The following is an 18816-nucleotide window of genomic DNA, read 5'->3' as shown; positions in this document are numbered from 1 at the left end:
TTCTTGAATTGGGTGGGGGGGACTGTGAGCAACATTCACAGCTTCTTTACGCTTTTTTTCTTCTATTCAGCCAGCCCTGCCGCCCAGCGGGCGTGCCGGAGGGCAAGGGGGGGTGGCTGGAGGATGTGGAGCTGTGCACTGCTCCTAAACTGTGCAGGAGCACAGCATGACTCCTACGCGGCTTAGGAGATCTTCATGGCGGGGGCTTTTCCTCCTGTGCCAGAAGGGGAAGGTAATGCCAATGCAGAGCTCCTGGGTCCGTCCCATGAGGGTGGAGCACCGAGGTGTCCCGGATGGCACTTGCCACATTCTGCAAACGTGCCGCTGCCCGTCCCAAGAGTGTGTTGCTTTCCTCTGTTCTGCTACCTACCTCTGAGAGCTAACAGCTGGTAACTAAGCCCAGGTGAAATCCTGGTGAAGACAAGGTAGTTTAAAAACGAGTTAGCAGGTCAAGATGGAGTATGGGGGGGCCTAGAGTTTACCTCAACTTCCTAACTCATGTTAAACCTGCCTTGTCTTCACTAGGGTTCCCCTGTTAGCTAACACGAGTTCAGAAGACAGCTCTTTACGTAGTGAAGACCAGGCCTCCCACACTTACAGTGAAGCACATGCTTAAAAGTTTGGCTGGATTGGTGTGTGGATGCCCAGCACCCTGCAGGATCGGGTCTCTACAGAGCAGTTGATTTAGATACTCAGCGGATGCTTCATAGCCAGAAATGATCTAGAGAAAAGACTATGGCTGGTATCTAGTGACGTTAGTGGAATTAACAGAGCAAACCCCGGCCTCTGTTTAGAGCTGGGTGGCCAAGTCACGAAGTCATGGCGGCTCAGTTAACTACCTGAGACCAGGGACAGCACAGCTGCGCTGGGAGAATTGGTGCCAGATAGAGAAGTAGCTAGTAACCCAGAGCGATGGCTGCACCTCACACAGGTTTCACGGCGTTTAATTGAGTTAATGGCCGCTTCATAGCGGGATGCCAGAAAGATTTCACAGAGGGTTTACATGTCTCACTGACAATAAATGTGGGTTGGGGACAGTTAATTCCCCTCCCGCCCCCCGCATGCATCCTCTCTCTCTCTCCTCTCCCCTCTTCCTGTTTCTGACGGAGTGGGAAATGCTCTGGTCAAAGCATTGCTTTCTGCCCAGCGGCACTGGATAAAGCTGTCATTCCTTCTCTCCTTGTTGTTACAGTCAGTAAATAAATGGACTTTGCAAAGTGGAGGGCTAAGATCCCTGTCCTCAAATTAAGATTCCAGAATTGTCACTGTGTGTGTGCAGTCTAGATATTTCCTCACCTACCTTGTCACTGTCTGTGTGACTCTGAAGCCTGGAACATCTGAGTCAGGTGGGGAGTGCTGGAAACAACTGCAAGCCCGGGTGAGGGCTCTTTTTGTTCCGAACGTCACCAGGCTCGGTCATCCCTGGGATTCGCAGGCTGTTACCGTCCAGTTTGTCAGTTCTGAGACATGTTTGGCTTTTTTACCCACATAACTGTACTGTCACAGGGGTTTTCACCTAGTACAGTGTATTCATTAAGGGAACCAACTCCCACAGCTCCTTAAAGCTCAAAGAATATGGCATAGAACTTGGACATAAACCATTCCCAATCATAAGTAGATAGGAACATAGGCATATTGCTCCTTTGTTTTTTTCCTTAATATTTTATTTCAAAAATGGCATTTCTCCTTGGTTGAAGGGGAAGAAAATCCCCGTAAGTTTCATTTCCCATAGTTAAAAAACACTCTGAGATCTTTAAGTTGATCATGGCTTGTCATCTGGAATTTTCAGCGATAGTAACAGCTCTTTGGCATTGGCTTATAGTGTCAAGCCCCATCTTTGCAGGAGTTTTGAGTCCTTAAACTTTATCAAGTTTCTAGAATTACAGTAGCGGGGCTACATTTTTGTATTTAAAGTATGATGTTCTCCCGTCTAGGGTAGCACAAGGCAACAGCAGAAAGCAAAGGGGACCCCTAAGGCTCTCAAAGAAAACAAACATTTAAATTTCAACCATGTTTCCTTTTTGTGCCTACGTTACTTCAGGGAGCATCAGGTCAGTGTGTAATATTGTATACCATATGTGCTGCAATAGCAAAGAGCTAGCAGAGGTGTTTAAAGACCTCTTGTGAGCTTTACTTTTTGAATTCTTTGCTGATATAACAGCATCATGTTGCAAAATATGGCTTATCAAAATAACCTTTCAAGTGTCCTCTCTGTCTTTGAAACCGTTTATATTCAGGCAGCATAGAATTACATTGGGCTAGTGGCTTTATGCATACATGAATCTGGGAGTCACTTTTATTACCCTTTTATTTTGAGGGGCGGGGTCTTGATTCTGCCTCAGCCTTGATACTGGGATAATCCAGTTTGAACAATTTTTAAAAAATAGATATTAGCCCCTATTTTTTTTTTTTTTTTGGCTGTGTATACTTACAAAAGTGGACTTTTTTTCCCTTAGGCATAAATCTCTTTGGTTTGTCTAGCAAGATAACAAATGTTTGAATGCTGGTGACCGATCTAAGTTTTACTTTAGCATTTATTGCAGCAAACACGGTCTAACTGTGGATGCAAAAAGCTGACACAAGGCTGCCTATCTGTGGGCTATATTGTATTGCTTTAGGTTTGTATCAGGAGCTCTGTTAGTGTGGCAAAATACTGTGCAGTTTGGCCTGCAGTTGAAGACTACCCTGGAAATGAGTTTGGAAACACTGGTTCATTCTTGATAATACAGCAGTGGTAAGCTGCAGTGTTTATTTTGGGAGGACCCATTACATGGACCTCTCTTTGGACACGGAGTTAATTTTTGTTAAATAGCCTTGAAATGCAAACATTGGGGAAGGGGAGGGGAAAGCTGACAACACGCTGATTTTGGTCGGAACACACACAAAAAAGGCATGGAACTCTGTAACAAGTGACTAGCACTTCAATTGAGAAATCACACTGACATCAATGAGGACTTGAGTATGTGTTTGAAGACCAATATGAGTTGGTTTTGCTGGATCAGAGGACTAGCTGAAGGATTGATTTTTAGTCTGTCGGTATCTGTCCTTGTGAATAAATCCTAAAATCTTTTGTTTAATAAAAAAAAAGTCTCCTTCCACACTCACAATTCAGGGGAACAGGAATTTTAGAAGGTTCGTATTTTGTTTACATCATTCTTGATCATCAGAGACCTGAGGAAGAGTTCCGTGTAAGCTCAAGAGCTTGTCTTGAGCCCCATTAAATCATCTGCTTTATGTGCCATTTATCAGAGCCTTTTCCTTCTTTCTGCGCACTGACTTAAGAGCATGGAGTGCCAAATTCTCCCATGCAAGAGGTTGTGGGGACCTTAATTGAAAGGGGAGGTAGTGTGGTCTAGTTGGTAAAATACTGGACTGGGAATCAGGAGTCCTGGGTTCTGGTCCCGATTCTGCCACTGGGCTGCTGGGTGATGTTGGCCAAGTCACATCTCTGGTTTCCCTTCAGCCCTTGGGCTGTCTGGTCTCTTTAGATTGTAAGATCTTTAGGGCAGAAGCTCTCTCTCACTACATATCAAAGCATCCGAAGTACTGGGTGGGTAAATTTTTAAAGAGATTAAAAAGTAAAATAATCAGATGATATGATAAAACTTGTGTTTGGCCTTCACTGGTCAAAGAAATTGAATTGCTTTTCCAAGATGAAGGTTTAGTAAATAAGTGTTATGACTTCTGCAGGTTGCTTGTGACACTTGTTTCTTTTCACTTTGCAGTGCCTTCTCCTAGTGCCTTGCTGGTAGACAATCCCACGCCTTTTGTAAATGCAAAGGAAGTTGTAGCAATCAAAGACTATTGCCCAACTAACTTCACAACCTTAAAATTCTCCAAGGGTGACCACCTCTATGTCTTGGATACCTCAGGAGGCGAGTGGTGGTATGCTCACAATACCACGGAAATGGGTTACATACCTTCCTCCTACGTCCAGCCTGTAAACTACCGCAACTCATCCTTCACTGACAGTGGCATGATAGACAATCTGCTTGAAAGCCCTGACGAAGGAGTCAGAGAGCTAGATCTGCTTGGAGAGTGGACTGACGTAAAGAGAAACTCTGCCAACACCTACAGTAACAACCCTTTCTTAAACGGGGTCCAAACCAACCCGTTTCTGAATGGAAACTTGCAAATAACACCCAGCTCAGACAAAGAGTGCACCCCCAAAACCACTGTGGACTTACTGCTGTTTGACACGGCAGCTCCTCTGTTTACAGGGGCCGGTTCTGCAATGAACAGCAGCATAGGTAACATCTTTGCTGAACTTCCATCCACAAATGGATTGGAGTTTGAACAGCCTGTGAGGCGGGACAATCCCTTCTTCAGAAGTAAACGCTCGTACAGTTTGTCGGAGCTGTCTGTCCTTCAGGCAAAATCGGAAATACCAACATCATCGGGGTTTTTTACTGGATTAAAATCTCCTACCCCAGAGCAGTTCCAGAGCAGGGAAGATTTTAGAACTGCCTGGTTGAACCACAGGAAGCTGGCACGGTCGTGCCACGACCTGGACTTGCTTGGCCAGAACCCTGGCTGGGGTCAGACGCAACCTGTGGAGACCAACATCGTCTGCAAGCTGGATAGTTCTGGTGGAGCAGTTCAGCTCCCAGATACTAACATCAGCATCCATGTGCCAGAAGGTCACGTCTTGCCGGGGGAAACGCAGCAGATCTCCATGAAAGCCCTGTTAGACCCGCCCCTGGAGCTCAACAGTGACAAATGCAGCACCATAAGCCCGGTGCTAGAGATTAAACTGAGCAACTTGGAGGTAAAAACGTTCATCATGTTGGAGATGAAAGTGTCGGCGGAGGTCAAGAATGACATCGTGAGTCAGAGCTTGGTGGGACTACAGTGCCTGCGGAGTGACACAAAAGAAGGACCCTATACGCCAATGCAACTCAGCTATTCCTATGGAGACACGATACAGGTGCAACTGGATAACCTGGAACCTTGTATGTACATAGCTGTTGTGGCCCAAGGACAGAACGTCATCTATCCTTACACGGTCTGGGACTACATCAGTAAAAAGATCACAGTGGGTGTCTATGGCCCCAAACACATACATCCTTCTTTTAAAACCATCGTGGCTATTTTTGGACACGAGTGTGCGCCAAAGACTCTCTTAGTGACCGAGGTTACGCGGCAAATCCACGGTGTGGCACCCGTGGCCCTGCAGCTGTGGGGCAAGCACCAGTTCACTCTGGCCCGGCCGCAGGACCTGAAACTCTGCATGTTTTCCAACATGACTAATTACGAGGTGAAGGCCAGCGAACAAGCCAAAATCGTCAGAGGCTTCCAGATGAAGCTGGGGAAAGTCAGCCGCCTCATCTTCCCAATCATGTCCCATGACTTCAATGAGCTCTCGGACTTCACATTGAGGATACAGGTCAAGGATGACAAGGACGCCATATTGACCCAGTTCTGCGTGCAAACACCACAGCCACCTCCTAAAAGTGCCATCAAGTCCACTGGGCAGAGAAGGTTCCTCAAGAAGAATGAGGTTGGGAAGATCATTCTGTCCTCCCTGGCTGCCACTAGCAAATATCCTGCCTTTCAGGAGCGGCCGGTTGCGAGCCTGAAGTATGGCAAACTGCTTAAAACTGTAGTGCGCCAAAACAAGAACCATTATTTACTGGAATATAAGAAAGGAGATGTCATCGCGCTGCTCAGTGAAGAGAAGATCAAACTGAAAGGCCAGCTGTGGACCAAGGAATGGTACATTGGCTACTACCAAGGAAAAATTGGCCTTGTTCATGCCAAAAACGTGCTAGTGGTTGGGAAAGTCAAGCCCTGCTATTTTTCTGGACCTGATCTCACCACCAGTGCACTGCTTGAGCAAATCCTGAGGCCTTGCAAATTTCTGACCTACATCTACGCCTCAGTCAGGACTCTGCTTATGGAGAACATCAGCAGCTGGCGCTCGTTCGCAGACGCCTTGGGATACGTGAACTTGCCGCTCACTTTCTTCTGTCGAGCGGAACTGGACAGCGAGTCGGAACGGGTAGCCTCGGTGCTGGAGAAGCTGAAAGAAGACTGCAATAATACTGAGAACAAGGAGAGGAAATCTTTCCAGAAGGAGCTAATGGCGGTGAGTACTCAGCCTGCCAGAGAGGTTCTTAATCTATTAAGAAATGTGTTCTGAATTGGGGGTAGAAGCAGGAATGCAATTCTTTGTAAACAGTCCATACAAATGAAAGTACATCTGAATGTGTGGGTTTTTTGCAGCGCATTTTGATGGGAAACTGGCCATCCTTCACTGTATTCCTATTACAGCAGGGCCTAGAAATCTCCAAGTGGGATCAGGGGCACAGTGTGCTAGGTGCTGTACATCATCATAGAGAGAGTCCTTACCCTGAATAGCTAACATAGAAAGGAGACACAGAGAGGTGAAATGACGTGTCCAAGTCACGCACCAGGTCAGTGGCTACCTGGTAATCCAACACAGGTCTCCTGACATTCCTTCCACTGCAGTATCCAATAGACAGCTTTGCCTCTCAGTGGAGGTCAGTGAAAACGACTTAACTGCTAGGGCAATTTATAAATCTTCTATTCCCTAACAGCATAGGGAATTATCGTGATCGTAAAGCATAGTGGGGTACTGCACCATAGCTGCAGTGAAACATGCTCTCTGTTCCACAGTTTAAAATGTTAATCAAAATGCAAATGAAGCTGTATCTCCAGATTGGAGGGTGGGGCATTTATGGTTACATAGCTATAGAGGCACTTCACAATCCTTCTCTCGTTGAGTGGTGGACACTATATGTTCAGAGCCTCTATAGGATTTTAGGCAGTTACGTAGACGTGTGTGTTTTATTTTAAAAGTAGCTGGTCCAAAGCCCATTGAAGTAATTGGCAGTTGTTCCACTAGCTTCAGTAGTCTTTGGCTTTAAAGTGGTCATCGGTGCTAAAATGGGGAGTTTAATTCTCCTCTGAAGCCAGGAATAAATATGTACTTTAAGAAATATCGTGAAGAGCTCCTAGTCATGGAGGTGAAGCAACTTAAAACAAAAAGAGTTTTAAAAGTTTGTTGGGCATCAACAGCTGTTTGGAGGTTTTATGTGAAAGCTTGTAATAAGACACAACAAACTGGCTTATAGCAAGAAATTAAAAACAACTCCTGTACTGGAATACACTGGTTAACTGTCAATTTAAAAACCTCTTGCTCTTGCAAAGGCTTCTTATAAAGATTGCAACTGGGAAGAGGGAATTCTGCATCTTCACTTGTATAGGATTTTAAAAAGCCTGTTTTTTAATCAAGATTTTCCCGCTGGTTATTTTTAATCAGGAACCTGTTTGCAGTTTCCCTTTTCCTGAACATCATTTAAGCATATTAGGTAGATCATGTGATTGTAGCAGCTTGAATTTAGGTGGCTCATTCTGAACAATGGAGTACTCGTACAGTATCAGAGGGGTAGCCATGTTAGTCATACAGGGGTAGTCATGTTAGTCATACAGAACATCTGAAAATATGGCTTATCCAGCAATGTTCTAATAAACTTCTGTTTGCATTCAGGGGAAACTTGAATCCTGTGATTCTTGCTTAGATGCCCTTAGAAAATCTCACTGAAAATTTGTTGTCACAGAGCAGATCTCCGTGTGGTTCAGAGGAAACAAGCCAAAGACGTTCAGGGCTTGTATTTTAGACAAGCTTTGCGGCACTCCTTGTCCTTGAAATGGTGTCTTTCACAAAAGCAGATAACTAGGCAAGATCAAATCACATTTTTAAAATGGAAACTTCACTATTGAATAGCAAAAGCTTCTCTTGGTGGTTTCAGGCTCAGGAACTAAATTATTCGTAGACAAAATGGGTCGAAATGTGTAATAACTCACATCTTTGTCATTTAATAGGAGTGGTGAATGTTGAGGATTAGGTGTAAACTTTAGCTCACTTCATCGGATGAATGCATCCGATGAAGTGAGCTGTAGCTCACGAAAGCTTATGCTCAAATAAATTGGTTAGTCTCTAAGGTGCCACAAGTACTCCTTTTCTTTTTGCGAATACAGACTAACACGGCTGTTACTCTGAAACCGGTGTAAACTTTGTTCTTTATCATGAAGAAAGGATGTAGTTGAGTAATGGCTCCCCCAATCTAGCGTGTGCAGGGTTTCATTTGTGACTGTTCCCTCTGATAGAATTGAAAAAGCTCTTTTCAAAACTCCTATCTAATTTTGATATCACTGTGGAGAACGGGAAAATATTGGACCCCAAAGAGAGAAACTTTGAGTTTTACTAGAATTCATATGATCATGGGAGCTGCCTAATGAACTAATTAAAAGTGAATAAATCATAAAATTAGGGTTGAACTTTTCAAAACCGTTTAGAGCATTTTGAAACATCAGCTTTTAAGTCTGATGTATCATAGAATCATAGACTATCAGTGTTGGAAGGGACCTCAGGAGGTCGTCTAGTCCAACCCCCTGCTCAAAGCAGGACCAATCCCTGACTAAATCCCCTGGATTGCTTTGAATAGCTCAGTCAAGGTTTCCTCAAATTCAGGTATGTTCTTTGTTGTAACTTCACAGTGAAAGTTGCTCATAACATTGTTTGAGGAAAACTTAAAATAGTGCTGTCGAATGAGAGCTTGCTGTGACAGAGAGACTGGTTTAGACGTATTTAAATTGCCACTTTGATGCTTTGTAAATCATCCCATAATCTGCCATGTTAAAGTTTTGATAACTAAGTTCCCGTAGTTTAAACTAGCAGCCATGCAGAGTCTGTACAGAAGCCAGCCGACAGGAAGAGAAGCAGCAGGTGGACAAGAAATTATATTAAATGGAAAATTTTAGGCTTAAACAAGGACAAAGCAAGGATGGCAAATGCTGTGTGGGTGAGGGAGGGGACTGAAGCTAGGATGAGGTCCAAGAAAGATGCTGGGTTCCTGACTCCTGCACAGGGTTATATATTGTGGTGCATGGAGGTGGGGGAAGGCTGGGAATCAGGTTTTCAAGTTTTCTTTCCTTCCTGCCACACCATTCCAGCTCTGCTGCTCTATTGTTAGGGTGACGGAGAGCTGCCAGGCGCATCCCTCTTCTCCGTGGATGAAGATTTCTGACAGGAGCAACATTTTTAGCTGAAGTGGCTTAAAGCTGTAGCGTCCCCTTCTGCTTTGATAACTTATGAAGTCTAGCAGAGATGCAGGCTGTGGAGTGAACGTGGAGAGGCTTTGCCTAGGAACTAGCTCAGATCTGCAACAGGCGTTTTCAAGACTCTTTATTGTCCACTTGAGCCAGGGCGTCTCCTTGCTCAGTTGTGCAGTTCCTAACACCCCTGACTACGCAGAAGTAGCAAAACATGTCAGTTACTACTGGCATGGACCGTTCGCCTCAGTGGGGAGAATGAGAATGAAGAGGAGTAGGGGGAAGCGTTTTGCATAGGCCAGGATTCTCATTCATGCAGAAACCTGGTGTAGTCTTGCCCCCATCTCTGCTCCCAGCCATGTATGTTCCATTCTTCTCCAGTCAATGAGAGAATATTCTGCCCCTGCACTTCCTCTCTATGCTTCCCAAGAGACTGAAAGGCCTTACTTCCCTTTGCTTAATATATCAGCTTTTTGTTACTTCGAGCACAGGTGCTACTTTATTTATTTATTTTTTTTTTACATCATAGCATCATAGGACTGGAAGGGACCTTGAGAGATCATCTAGTCCAGTCCCCTGGCCTCAAGGTAGGGCTGAGTATTACCTAGACCATCCCTAACAGGTGTTTGTCCCACCTGCTCTTAAAAATCGGCCATAGCAGGCACTCCATCCGCCTTTTACTTAACTACCTGTTTAGACAGCAATTTAAATTGCCATCCACCAGAGAAAGGATCCTCTTCATACCTGCTTATGGCATTCCTCCAGTTGGGTCTTTAAGTGCAGGCAACAATCTTGCTTGAGCCTGTGGGAATTGGGCCTGTGACTGGGACACGAAGTTCCATTCACCTTTGTACAGAAGGGCATTGATAGGAATGGAAAATGGCATCCCAAATGCTGAACTGCCTCGAGATCATTGAAAAGCTTCAATGCACAAGCTCTTACTCAAAGGAAAAGCAACCCTTAAGAAGTGTTCTTGCTGAGAAGGCCTCTGCTCAAAAGGAAAAGGATATGGATGCATTTTTAAAAAAAAACCTGGTATGTAATAAAAGAACAAAGAAACACAAAGTCTACTTTAAGGAAGGGACAGGTAGAAAGGAATTCAGACAAAATCCTTGATGTGGAAAGCCAAATGGGGCAGGCTACTCAAGGGCCGTGAGCTATTTTTATAGCTGAAAAGAGAAATATTGTTAGGTGCGGGGCAGTACTGTGAGATCAAACCATTAATCCAAAGGGAACGATGTAGGATGGAAGAATGCCAAGATGAACCTCTGTTTCCCATTGACAGGCCAGTTTAACCCATCCCTAACTTCAGCACTGTCTGGTGATCATGACCATTCCCCAGAGCTCTCCCAGACTTCAAAAGCAAAAACAGGTTTGGGGGTTCCCCCCCCCTCTTTGCTGCTGAGGGAATTCTTCATTCAAAATTGAGGGTGGGGTTTTCAGGCAAATGAGCATCTAAAAATGGAAGAGAGAGGGTTTGAAAAAATCCATGGGCTCCCATCTTTCTGCAATCTTACAGGGATATACTTGCAATCAGTTCTTTCCTTCAGGCCAAATTCTGTTCCTCAATGTGGGCCCTCGCAGATGTTCAGCAGATGTATTTTTCCCTTTACTTATTTCCTAGGGGTACCAGAATCCCCAGCCTCTTGGGGAATTATTGAGCTTCCTCTAAAAATAACTAGGTTTGTCTTGCTTTTTGAATGCAGCTTTTTTTAAAGTCCTGATCCAGAAAGTGAGACGTTACACAGGCAGTTCGCTTGGAGCAGGGTCGTCCAATCCTCGCCAGTGTGGGTTGGTTTTTGTAAATAATTCTTAGTTGCATAGAAGTTTCCTGATCCCTGTGAACTGTGCGCACAGCTCACACGTGCAAAGAAGCGTACAAGACGAAGCCAGGAACCCAATTAGGAGGATGGCAGGAGAGATCGGAACAGTCTTATGTAACTTTAGAAGAGTTCAGAACCACTGGAAGGGTTTATAGCTCAGAGAGTCTATTGCCTGCTGTTATCCCAGCTGTCGAAGACTGAATCCCAAACATTGAAAAGTGACGGCTAGGAGCTTTTGGGTCCCAGCTAGAGGCACCTTGGGCCGGCGTTCTGTTTTTGGATGCCTGATTTTTCAAGGCATGCTGACCGAGGGACCTGGAATCACTAATCTGCTGAAAATTTCGGCTGGAGCTTTCTGGTTAAAACAGATCCAGCTCGAAGTAAACAGGACTTAAAAAGTCACCTGCCACCTGAGCTCTGCAAAAACCACTCTGGCTAAAGGTCTGCGTTCCCAGCTTACTCGGCAGTCTGGGCCACCGGGTTAGCCTAGCCTGGATGTGAGCAGCCACATTGCAAGGCCCTGCCCAAGTTACTGGGTCCTCCTCACTGGTGCTGCGCTCGCCGGGTGCGTTGCTAGGACTTCTGGGGACATATCCCATGGTTCTTTGTGCTGCTCTGATCCCCATCCCCCCCTCCCCCGGTGAATTGTGGACTAGGTGTCTGTCCTTCTGGCCACGTGGGGGAATTGTGGGAAGGCATTGGAGGACTATCAGCACTGAGTGATTTAGCCTGCGCCCTTGCTGCAAAGTGGGCACGTTGCCAATCAGAGCGTAAGTGGCACCATGCTCCAGCCAGGCCAGTTTGCTCAAGTTTAAAGCACCACCAAACTCAGGTGAAAGGGGTTTTATGTGTGGACAGAGGGGTGGGAAGTGAGGGGCGTAACAGTCCAGACTAAGCACGGGGAGGACGTATCCTGAGTGGTAAACTGGATAGAGTTTTTGCTGCTGCTGTGATCTGTGCTGGCTACCGCATTTCCAGGTGAAGTATAAGATGCTGACTTGACTTTGAAAGCCCTAATACTTTGGATACCTCAAAGATTGCGTCTTTTCCAGTGTGCTGCTGGGGCAGTTTGGATCATCTGAGTTGCTCCAGCGTACACCCCCTCTTGCTATAAATGAGACAGAGCTGGTGGCAAGACATCCTCGTGGCAGGGGGGTTTGGCCCTGGACTGTACATTCCTCCCTGTGGTTCCTCGAGACCTGGATTTGGTGACATTAGGATGTGCTGCATGACTTTGCTGACTGGGGAAGTTGTGTGAGCGTGGAGGTGGGAAGGTAGAAGGTTCTCTGGCAGTGGTTTTCAAACTTTTTTTTCTGGTGACCCAGTTGAAAAAAATGGTCAGTACCTGCAACCCAATGGAGCTGGGGATGAGGGGCTTGGGGTGTGGGAGGGGCTCAGGGCTGGGGCAGAGGGTAGGGGTACACAGGTGACGGCTGTGGGGTGGGGCCGGGAATGAGGGGTTCAGGGTGTGGGAGGGGGCAGGGGTGCAGGAGGGGGTCAGGGCTCTGATCTGGGGGTGCAGATTCTGGGGTGGGGCTGGGGATGAGGGGTTTGGGGCGCTCAGGGCTGGGGCAGAGGGTTGGGGCACAGGCTTACCTCAGGCAGCTCCCAGTCAGCGGTGCAGCGGGGGTGCTAAGGCAGACTTTCTGCCTGTCCTGGCACTGCGGACCGCCCTGCGCCCCAGAAGCAGCCAGCAGCAGGTCTGGCTTCTAGGCGGAGGCGTGCAGGTGGCTTCACCCAGCTCCCATCCGCAGGTACTGCCCCCCAGCTCCCATTGGCTGGGAACCGGCCAATGGGAGTGCGGAGCCAGTGCTGGGGCAGCTTGCAGAGCCCCTTGTGCCCCCATCTAGGAGCCAGACATGCTGCTGGCTACTTCCAGGGCACAGCGCGGTATCAGAACAGGTAGGATCTACCCTGCCTTAGCCCGGCAGCACCTCCAATGGGACTTTTAACGGCCCAGTCAGCGGTACTGACCAGAGCTCTCATAACCCACAGTTTGAAAACCACTGCTCTATGGGGTTAAGAAGGTGGTGATGATTTTGTCTTAGAAACAGCCTGTTTTCAATGTGTGTAGTTCTGTTTAATGGATGTAAACGGACTATATTTACTCATCTTCTTAAATGCTTCAGGAGCTCTTATCGTTTGCTTTATTGCATTGAAGAACCGTAATAGTTAAATGGGTTTTACTTTGGACTCATTGTCTTTGGCTCTAAAGGGCTGTGCCTCACCTAAGTGAGAAGGAAAGGATGAAAACGCTCTCTGTCTGAGTGTTCACAAGATAATGAAATAACAGTGAGAATTGCTAGTTGCAAAAACCTACTGCTCCCAAAGAGTCTTAAATCTCTTGGGTCGCTAGCACCAACCCCAGCCTAATGCGGCAGGGGGGACTCACATCCCATCTGTCTGGCTAGAGCTCCTGGCCCTAGAGAAATCCAGTGTACAAAGCAGAGTAACATCCCCCTTCCTTCCTAGATTGTTCTCAAAGGCAGTGGGTAGCTTTTCCATCATAGCTTTACTTTAGATCACTCCTTTATTATTTAGTATGCATCCGATGAAGTGAGCTGTAGCTCACGAAAGCTTATGCTCAAATAAATTGGTTAGTCTCTAAGGTGCCACAAGTCCTCCTTTTCTTTTTGCGAATACAGACTAACACGGCTGTTACTCTGAATCCTTTATTATAGCATCTCTGTAGAGCACTGGGTATTCTAGTGAAAATTACTGTACCACCACCGCCTCCCCTGCTAGCTACCTTTATTTATGGCACTGCAGAAAGACGGGACACAGACTAATATGTAGTAATGTTCTCCAATGCGTCACAATGCTTTGAATCTCTGGAGTGCTGGGCAACTTCAATGGCATCAGTAGTCATTAACTAATACAAAATATTCTGCGTTCCATAACTACTTCCATCTGGGCTGGTAGGGCGGTTGGCACCGAGGAGTGGGTGTGAGTTCACCATGCCCACCCAGCAAGTCAGTGTCAGAGCCATGAGCAAGACACCAGGGATCAGCCAGGACAACAGGTCAGCTGCGTTGCAGACTTCATCACTTCTCTCACACCAAGTGCATCTTCCCATTCTCTAGGCAGGATGCCAGCTGCGTCGCTGACCATATGAGCCGATGGAGAATCAGGCCCCTGGCTTTCTCACCCTCTGCAATTAGCACTGTCTCCTTTGGGGATACAAATGGATTTTCCATAAATTGAAATGAGTCTTGCATGCGGAGAAGAGTCACTAAATTAATCTGAGGAGGGGAGGTGAAATTTGCATGATTCTGCAAACACCATCGTGTTGCTAAATAGCAGCCAAAGCTTTGTACTGAATTCCCCTCTGGGCAATCCACTCCCCTTTTGCTCAGATGCTATTTTCCATTATTAGAAGATTGGAAATGGGATTCTGCCTTTCTGAGCTGGGATGCAAATGCTGTCTCTCTAGATGTCTTTTAAATGTGTTTTCGTCTGCACTGCTTTGAAATATCATTTGAATATCAAACCCCGTTCTGTGCGGCGCTGCATGCTAATCTGATAGCGGGGCTGAGAGGAGCTCTGAGGGTAATGAATACTTCCAAGAGCATTGTCAATGTAGTGCTTTCAAGCAGTGACAATAATAGTACAGCCATGTTCAGGCCACTGATTTATCCTGATGTCTGTGGAAACCAGAATATTTTGAGTGTATTTTAAGAGATGAATCTGTGTGTTTTGCTATCTTGTGTTGGGGTCGGGGGAGGGGCAAGTGTAGCTACAAAAAAGCCTGATTCGGGATTAAGGTCTATTGTGACCCTGTTAATCCCAGCTGGACCAGTAATCGCTTTGAAAGCAAAGGTATCTGTGATTTAATTGCATGTGTTTTTGCAGCAAAGGGGATGAGCTGTCCAAAGGCCAGAGATGATCTGGAGCAGTTGCTCTTGCTGTCCTGATTTGTGGGCCTTTGCGGGGGTGGGGCATGTGAGAGAGACTCCTGGACTCTTTCTGATGTAGACGCACGAGGACGAAACATCGCTCGGCTGCTGTGAACATGTCCTGCCCCACACGCCCCCGGGTGCCTCTCACGTTTTTCACCTCTCTCAATCCTGTAGTTCTACAATCTTCCATTCGTCTCTTAGAGACTCTCCCTCCTGGCCCCTTGCTCATTCATGCCCAGCCTTGCCTGCAGACCGCCCAGCCTTGCCTGCAGACCACCCACCCACGCCGGACCTCGCTGTTCTGTCCTGCTTGGCAACAGGCTCCGCTTGGCCCTCCCCGTGCTCGGGAACAAAGCAAGGAAGCTCCCTGTAGTGCTGCAGCACAAGGGTTCGCTCTGAGCCAGAGGCCTGAGTCTCCACTGCCTTGCAGCATGGCTCGTTGTTCCCCCGTGCGTAATGGGTGTAAAACTCCGCCCTTCTGATCTGCTGGTGTCGTGCCTCGGCTGCGCTCCCACAGCTCCCGTATGCATGACGACCGGAGGCCCCAGGCAGAGGACAGTGGTCACGTAGAGAGAGCAGAACCCGCTTCGATTCACTCTTGGGATTCAGTCCAAGGGGGCTGCCTTCGCTGGCTGGGAATCCCCAGCCGTATTTACTAGGGTATTTACAGGGCCCTGATGGCCCTGGCCTGGTTTTAGTGCTGGACAGACTCTGGAAATTAGAATTCTTGTCTCCTTTTTAATCTATCAAGTTCTTTCACTTATTGCATCGTTCCCTTCAGCATTCTGCAGAAGGGGCAAGGTGGGGGCAGGGGTTGGTCCCATAATCCCCTTCTCTCTCTTCAACCCATCACCCCATCTACTTGGATTGTGGCTGCTTTTCTCGGTCACCCACCCTCCCTTCTCTGTCTCTACTCCAAGCCCCTTCTGTAAACGCTAAGTCTTCAGTTGGCTTTACTTTCCTGCCCTGGCCTGGCTTCGCTTTCAGCCATGTTCACATCAGGGGCTCGTGACTCGCACCCTCAGTACAACAGCACGTTTGTGCTGACTTTTTATATATTTTGATCTGTCCTCACACTTTCCGCTTTTGGTGCCTTTTTGTATCTATAACTCATAATATCCTAGCTGTAGCGGGAGGGTGAAGCTGCCGCTGGTTAAGGGACAGCTGGGGTTTTAGCACCGAGAGAAGCAATCCAGGGCTGGCAGAGAAGTACCTGAGATGGGTGTTTCTGCTAAAATGATCAGAGGTGACATGAGCGACATGGATATTCCAATCGTCTGTAGGTTTCAGAGTTAATCCACTGAGATGAATTGGGGCCGTTCACACCTTTCAGATACATATTGCTTTGGGTTGCTCCTAAGACTTGGTGGCATCCATGTACTCTTAGTTCAGCTGGAAAAGTCTCTTTCCCTGCCAGGAAGGCTCGAAACATCCAGAAAAGCTGAGATCCTGTGGCATGCTCCTGTAAGGAAGAGGGAGTCCTTCCACGAATTCTGTGGGCTCCACAGACATTAGTAATATGCCTCTTACTTAAAAACTGGTTTAAGATCTGCAATTGCAAGGAGTTTCGCAGGCGCCCTAAAACAAGTATTGTAATTATGGCTGTCCGTAAGAGAATAATTTACTAATTTTCATTAATTGTTGTGTAAGCACCCATGGGAGTGCACGCTGGGGGTGTATGTGGATGTAAGCAGAGTCAGGATGAGCTCTACCCTGACATCTGGTGGTGAGTTGTGGTGGATTGTGGAAAAGAACTTCAGGGGCTGATCTCATTTGCATAGGCACACCCAGCCCGCCTAGATTGTCACTTTGGCTGCTGTAGGAGCCCCAGTTTCTTTGTTGTTGGGGTAGGAAGAATAAACTGTTGTTGTTCTGATTATGTGAATCAAGGACAGTGGACCTGTACTTGGCCTTTTGTTACAATGGAGGGACTCACCATCAACTAAACAGACACTTGTTAGGCAAGGGTCATGGGTTCCAAAACCCAGTGAATTGAGAGAGGTTGGGGACAGGTATTAATGCCTGGTGGTATGGGCCCCTGGTGAGGGCGTTACATGCCAATTGCATCTTCTCCTCTTTCCACTGTGGAATATCAGAGCTAGTTTTGATTCCACTAGGAGTCTAGTTACAGGCTGCTGGGCTGAATTCACTTTGGGCCAATGGTGCACCAGCAGAGAGGCTCCCCTGCTACAAGCTGAAATCACTAAAGAGCTGAAATCACTGAGCGTTGTGTTAAGTGGGGGGGGGCGGCTGAAGATATATTGTGGAGTGGCTTGTGGGACGGCTGGTGGAGCAGAGCGGAGTCCCACAGAGAGGAGGGGCAGTCAGCTTTGGACCACGTAAGATGCCCATTAACCCTCCCCCCCCCCAGCCCCCCCATTTCCACCCAGGTTGGGAAGTAAAACTCTGCAGATAAACTTTTGAACTCTGAGGCTGCACTGACCAGGGACAGAGACTTTGGGGTTGTTGGGCTTTTGGGACTTTGGGTGGTTTTTGGGTTGCTGGACTCAAGAACCAAAAGGAAAGGATGCGGCCCAATTTGCTTGGGGTGGGTTTTTGCTCATGGGTTGTGTTATGAATCCTGTTGGTGGTGGTTCCCCAACATAATGCCACCTTGTCTCTCTGTTATTAAAAGGCTTTTGCTACACTCGGACTCTGTGCTTGCAAGAGGGGAAGTATTGCCTCTTAGGGGGTGGTATATATTTGTCCCAGGTCACTGGGTGGGGGCACGAGCCGGTTTTGCATTGTGTTACTGGAACGGAACCCCTAGATACTGAACCCGGCCCTTGTTGCTATCAGCTCTGACGGGCAGAAGGGTTACATGTACAATATATAACTGGTCCCTGTGCCAAACTAGACAGCATTTTCCCAGCCAGACTTTTAGAGAAATAAATAAATTCTATTTTGACTGCTTACAGATACGATGGCATAGTAAAAAGAGGGGACTGTTTTCTTTCAATATTTCATGAATTTGGCTTTATGATGACTTCTCTGTAAATGAGTCTTTGGGTAATTCTCAGAGTCTGCATGTCTACTTCATTTAACCCACGCTGCTTGTGGCTTGCCATTAGATTTAACTATCCATTCAAATGACTAAAACATAAAGAGGCAGCAATCTCTTGCCTCCTCGAGGCATCTTTTCTCCTGAACATCCCTGCCATGGATTGCTTGGAGAAGAGATCAGAGTGGCTTGCTGCAGTGTTTGCTAAGTACTGGGTAGTTTCTGTGTTTGTACATATGTAATTAACTCAAATTGTCTAGGAAACACAGCGAAATGCTTGTGTTCAAGTGCAATTAGTGACTCAGCCTTGCCACTGCAAAGCCAGGCTTTCTTCCTTCCTAGCTGATTTGCAGCATTGAGGAGCAGGAGAGTCGGAGCCCCTGGTAATGATCTGGCCTTTGGGCCCTGAAATGGTGGGATTGCTGAGCCCGAAAGGCAGCAGAGGCAGCCCAGCTGCTTAGCCAAGGGACTCTGGGAACACGTCTGAAGAGAGCCTGGCCCCCCTACACCACGTGCCCTGGGCTCTGAGTGTACCCCCTAGTGCTGTGACAAGCACAGTGTGCATGAGGAGGGGTGGGCTGCGAGAGGGGCGTTCTCCTTGTATCAGCTGCTGCGTGATCTAGGGCACTCTTGCTTTGGATGCTGAGGTCCCGTGTTTGCTGCCTGCAGAGGACTCATCCGGGGTCGCTGCACACAGGTGATTACGCAGAGAGAGCGCTCTCTCAGCTGAGACCGTAGGCGTGTTTGTTAGTTAACTACTACAGTTCACACTTGTTCAGTGTACTGAATTTGTGCTTGAACTGTTGTTTGGCAGTTTCCAGGAGACGGCCGGGAGGCGAAAACGCTGGTTCCAATCCCCTGTGGGACGGTCTTAAATCTTCCTCGGGAAATGATGGCACTGACCCAATTGGCTTGATAACAGTGTCGCTCCAGAGTTCGAGCCCATCAAATATATGCCAGTATATTTCTGCAGCTCATCACTCTCCTATCTGAGCAGTTTATAACACTTTTAAAG

General features: G+C 47.1%; 1 protein-coding gene across 1 annotated transcript in view; it reads left to right on the top strand.

The window, feature by feature from the left end:
• The window catches only part of SH3BP4 (SH3 domain binding protein 4), a 129724-nt gene that overhangs the window by 98880 nt on the left and 12028 nt on the right, over positions 1 to 18816 (top strand). The window contains exon 3 of the mRNA XM_077830110.1: positions 3726 to 6088. Coding sequence (XP_077686236.1) covers positions 3726 to 6088 — 2363 coding nt within the window. The remainder of the gene's footprint in view (positions 1 to 3725; positions 6089 to 18816) is intronic.

Source organism: Eretmochelys imbricata, chromosome 11 (assembly GCF_965152235.1).
Source record: "Eretmochelys imbricata isolate rEreImb1 chromosome 11, rEreImb1.hap1, whole genome shotgun sequence".
Lineage (NCBI taxonomy): Eukaryota > Metazoa > Chordata > Testudines > Cheloniidae > Eretmochelys > Eretmochelys imbricata.
This window is presented reverse-complemented; position numbering and strand designations above follow the sequence as displayed.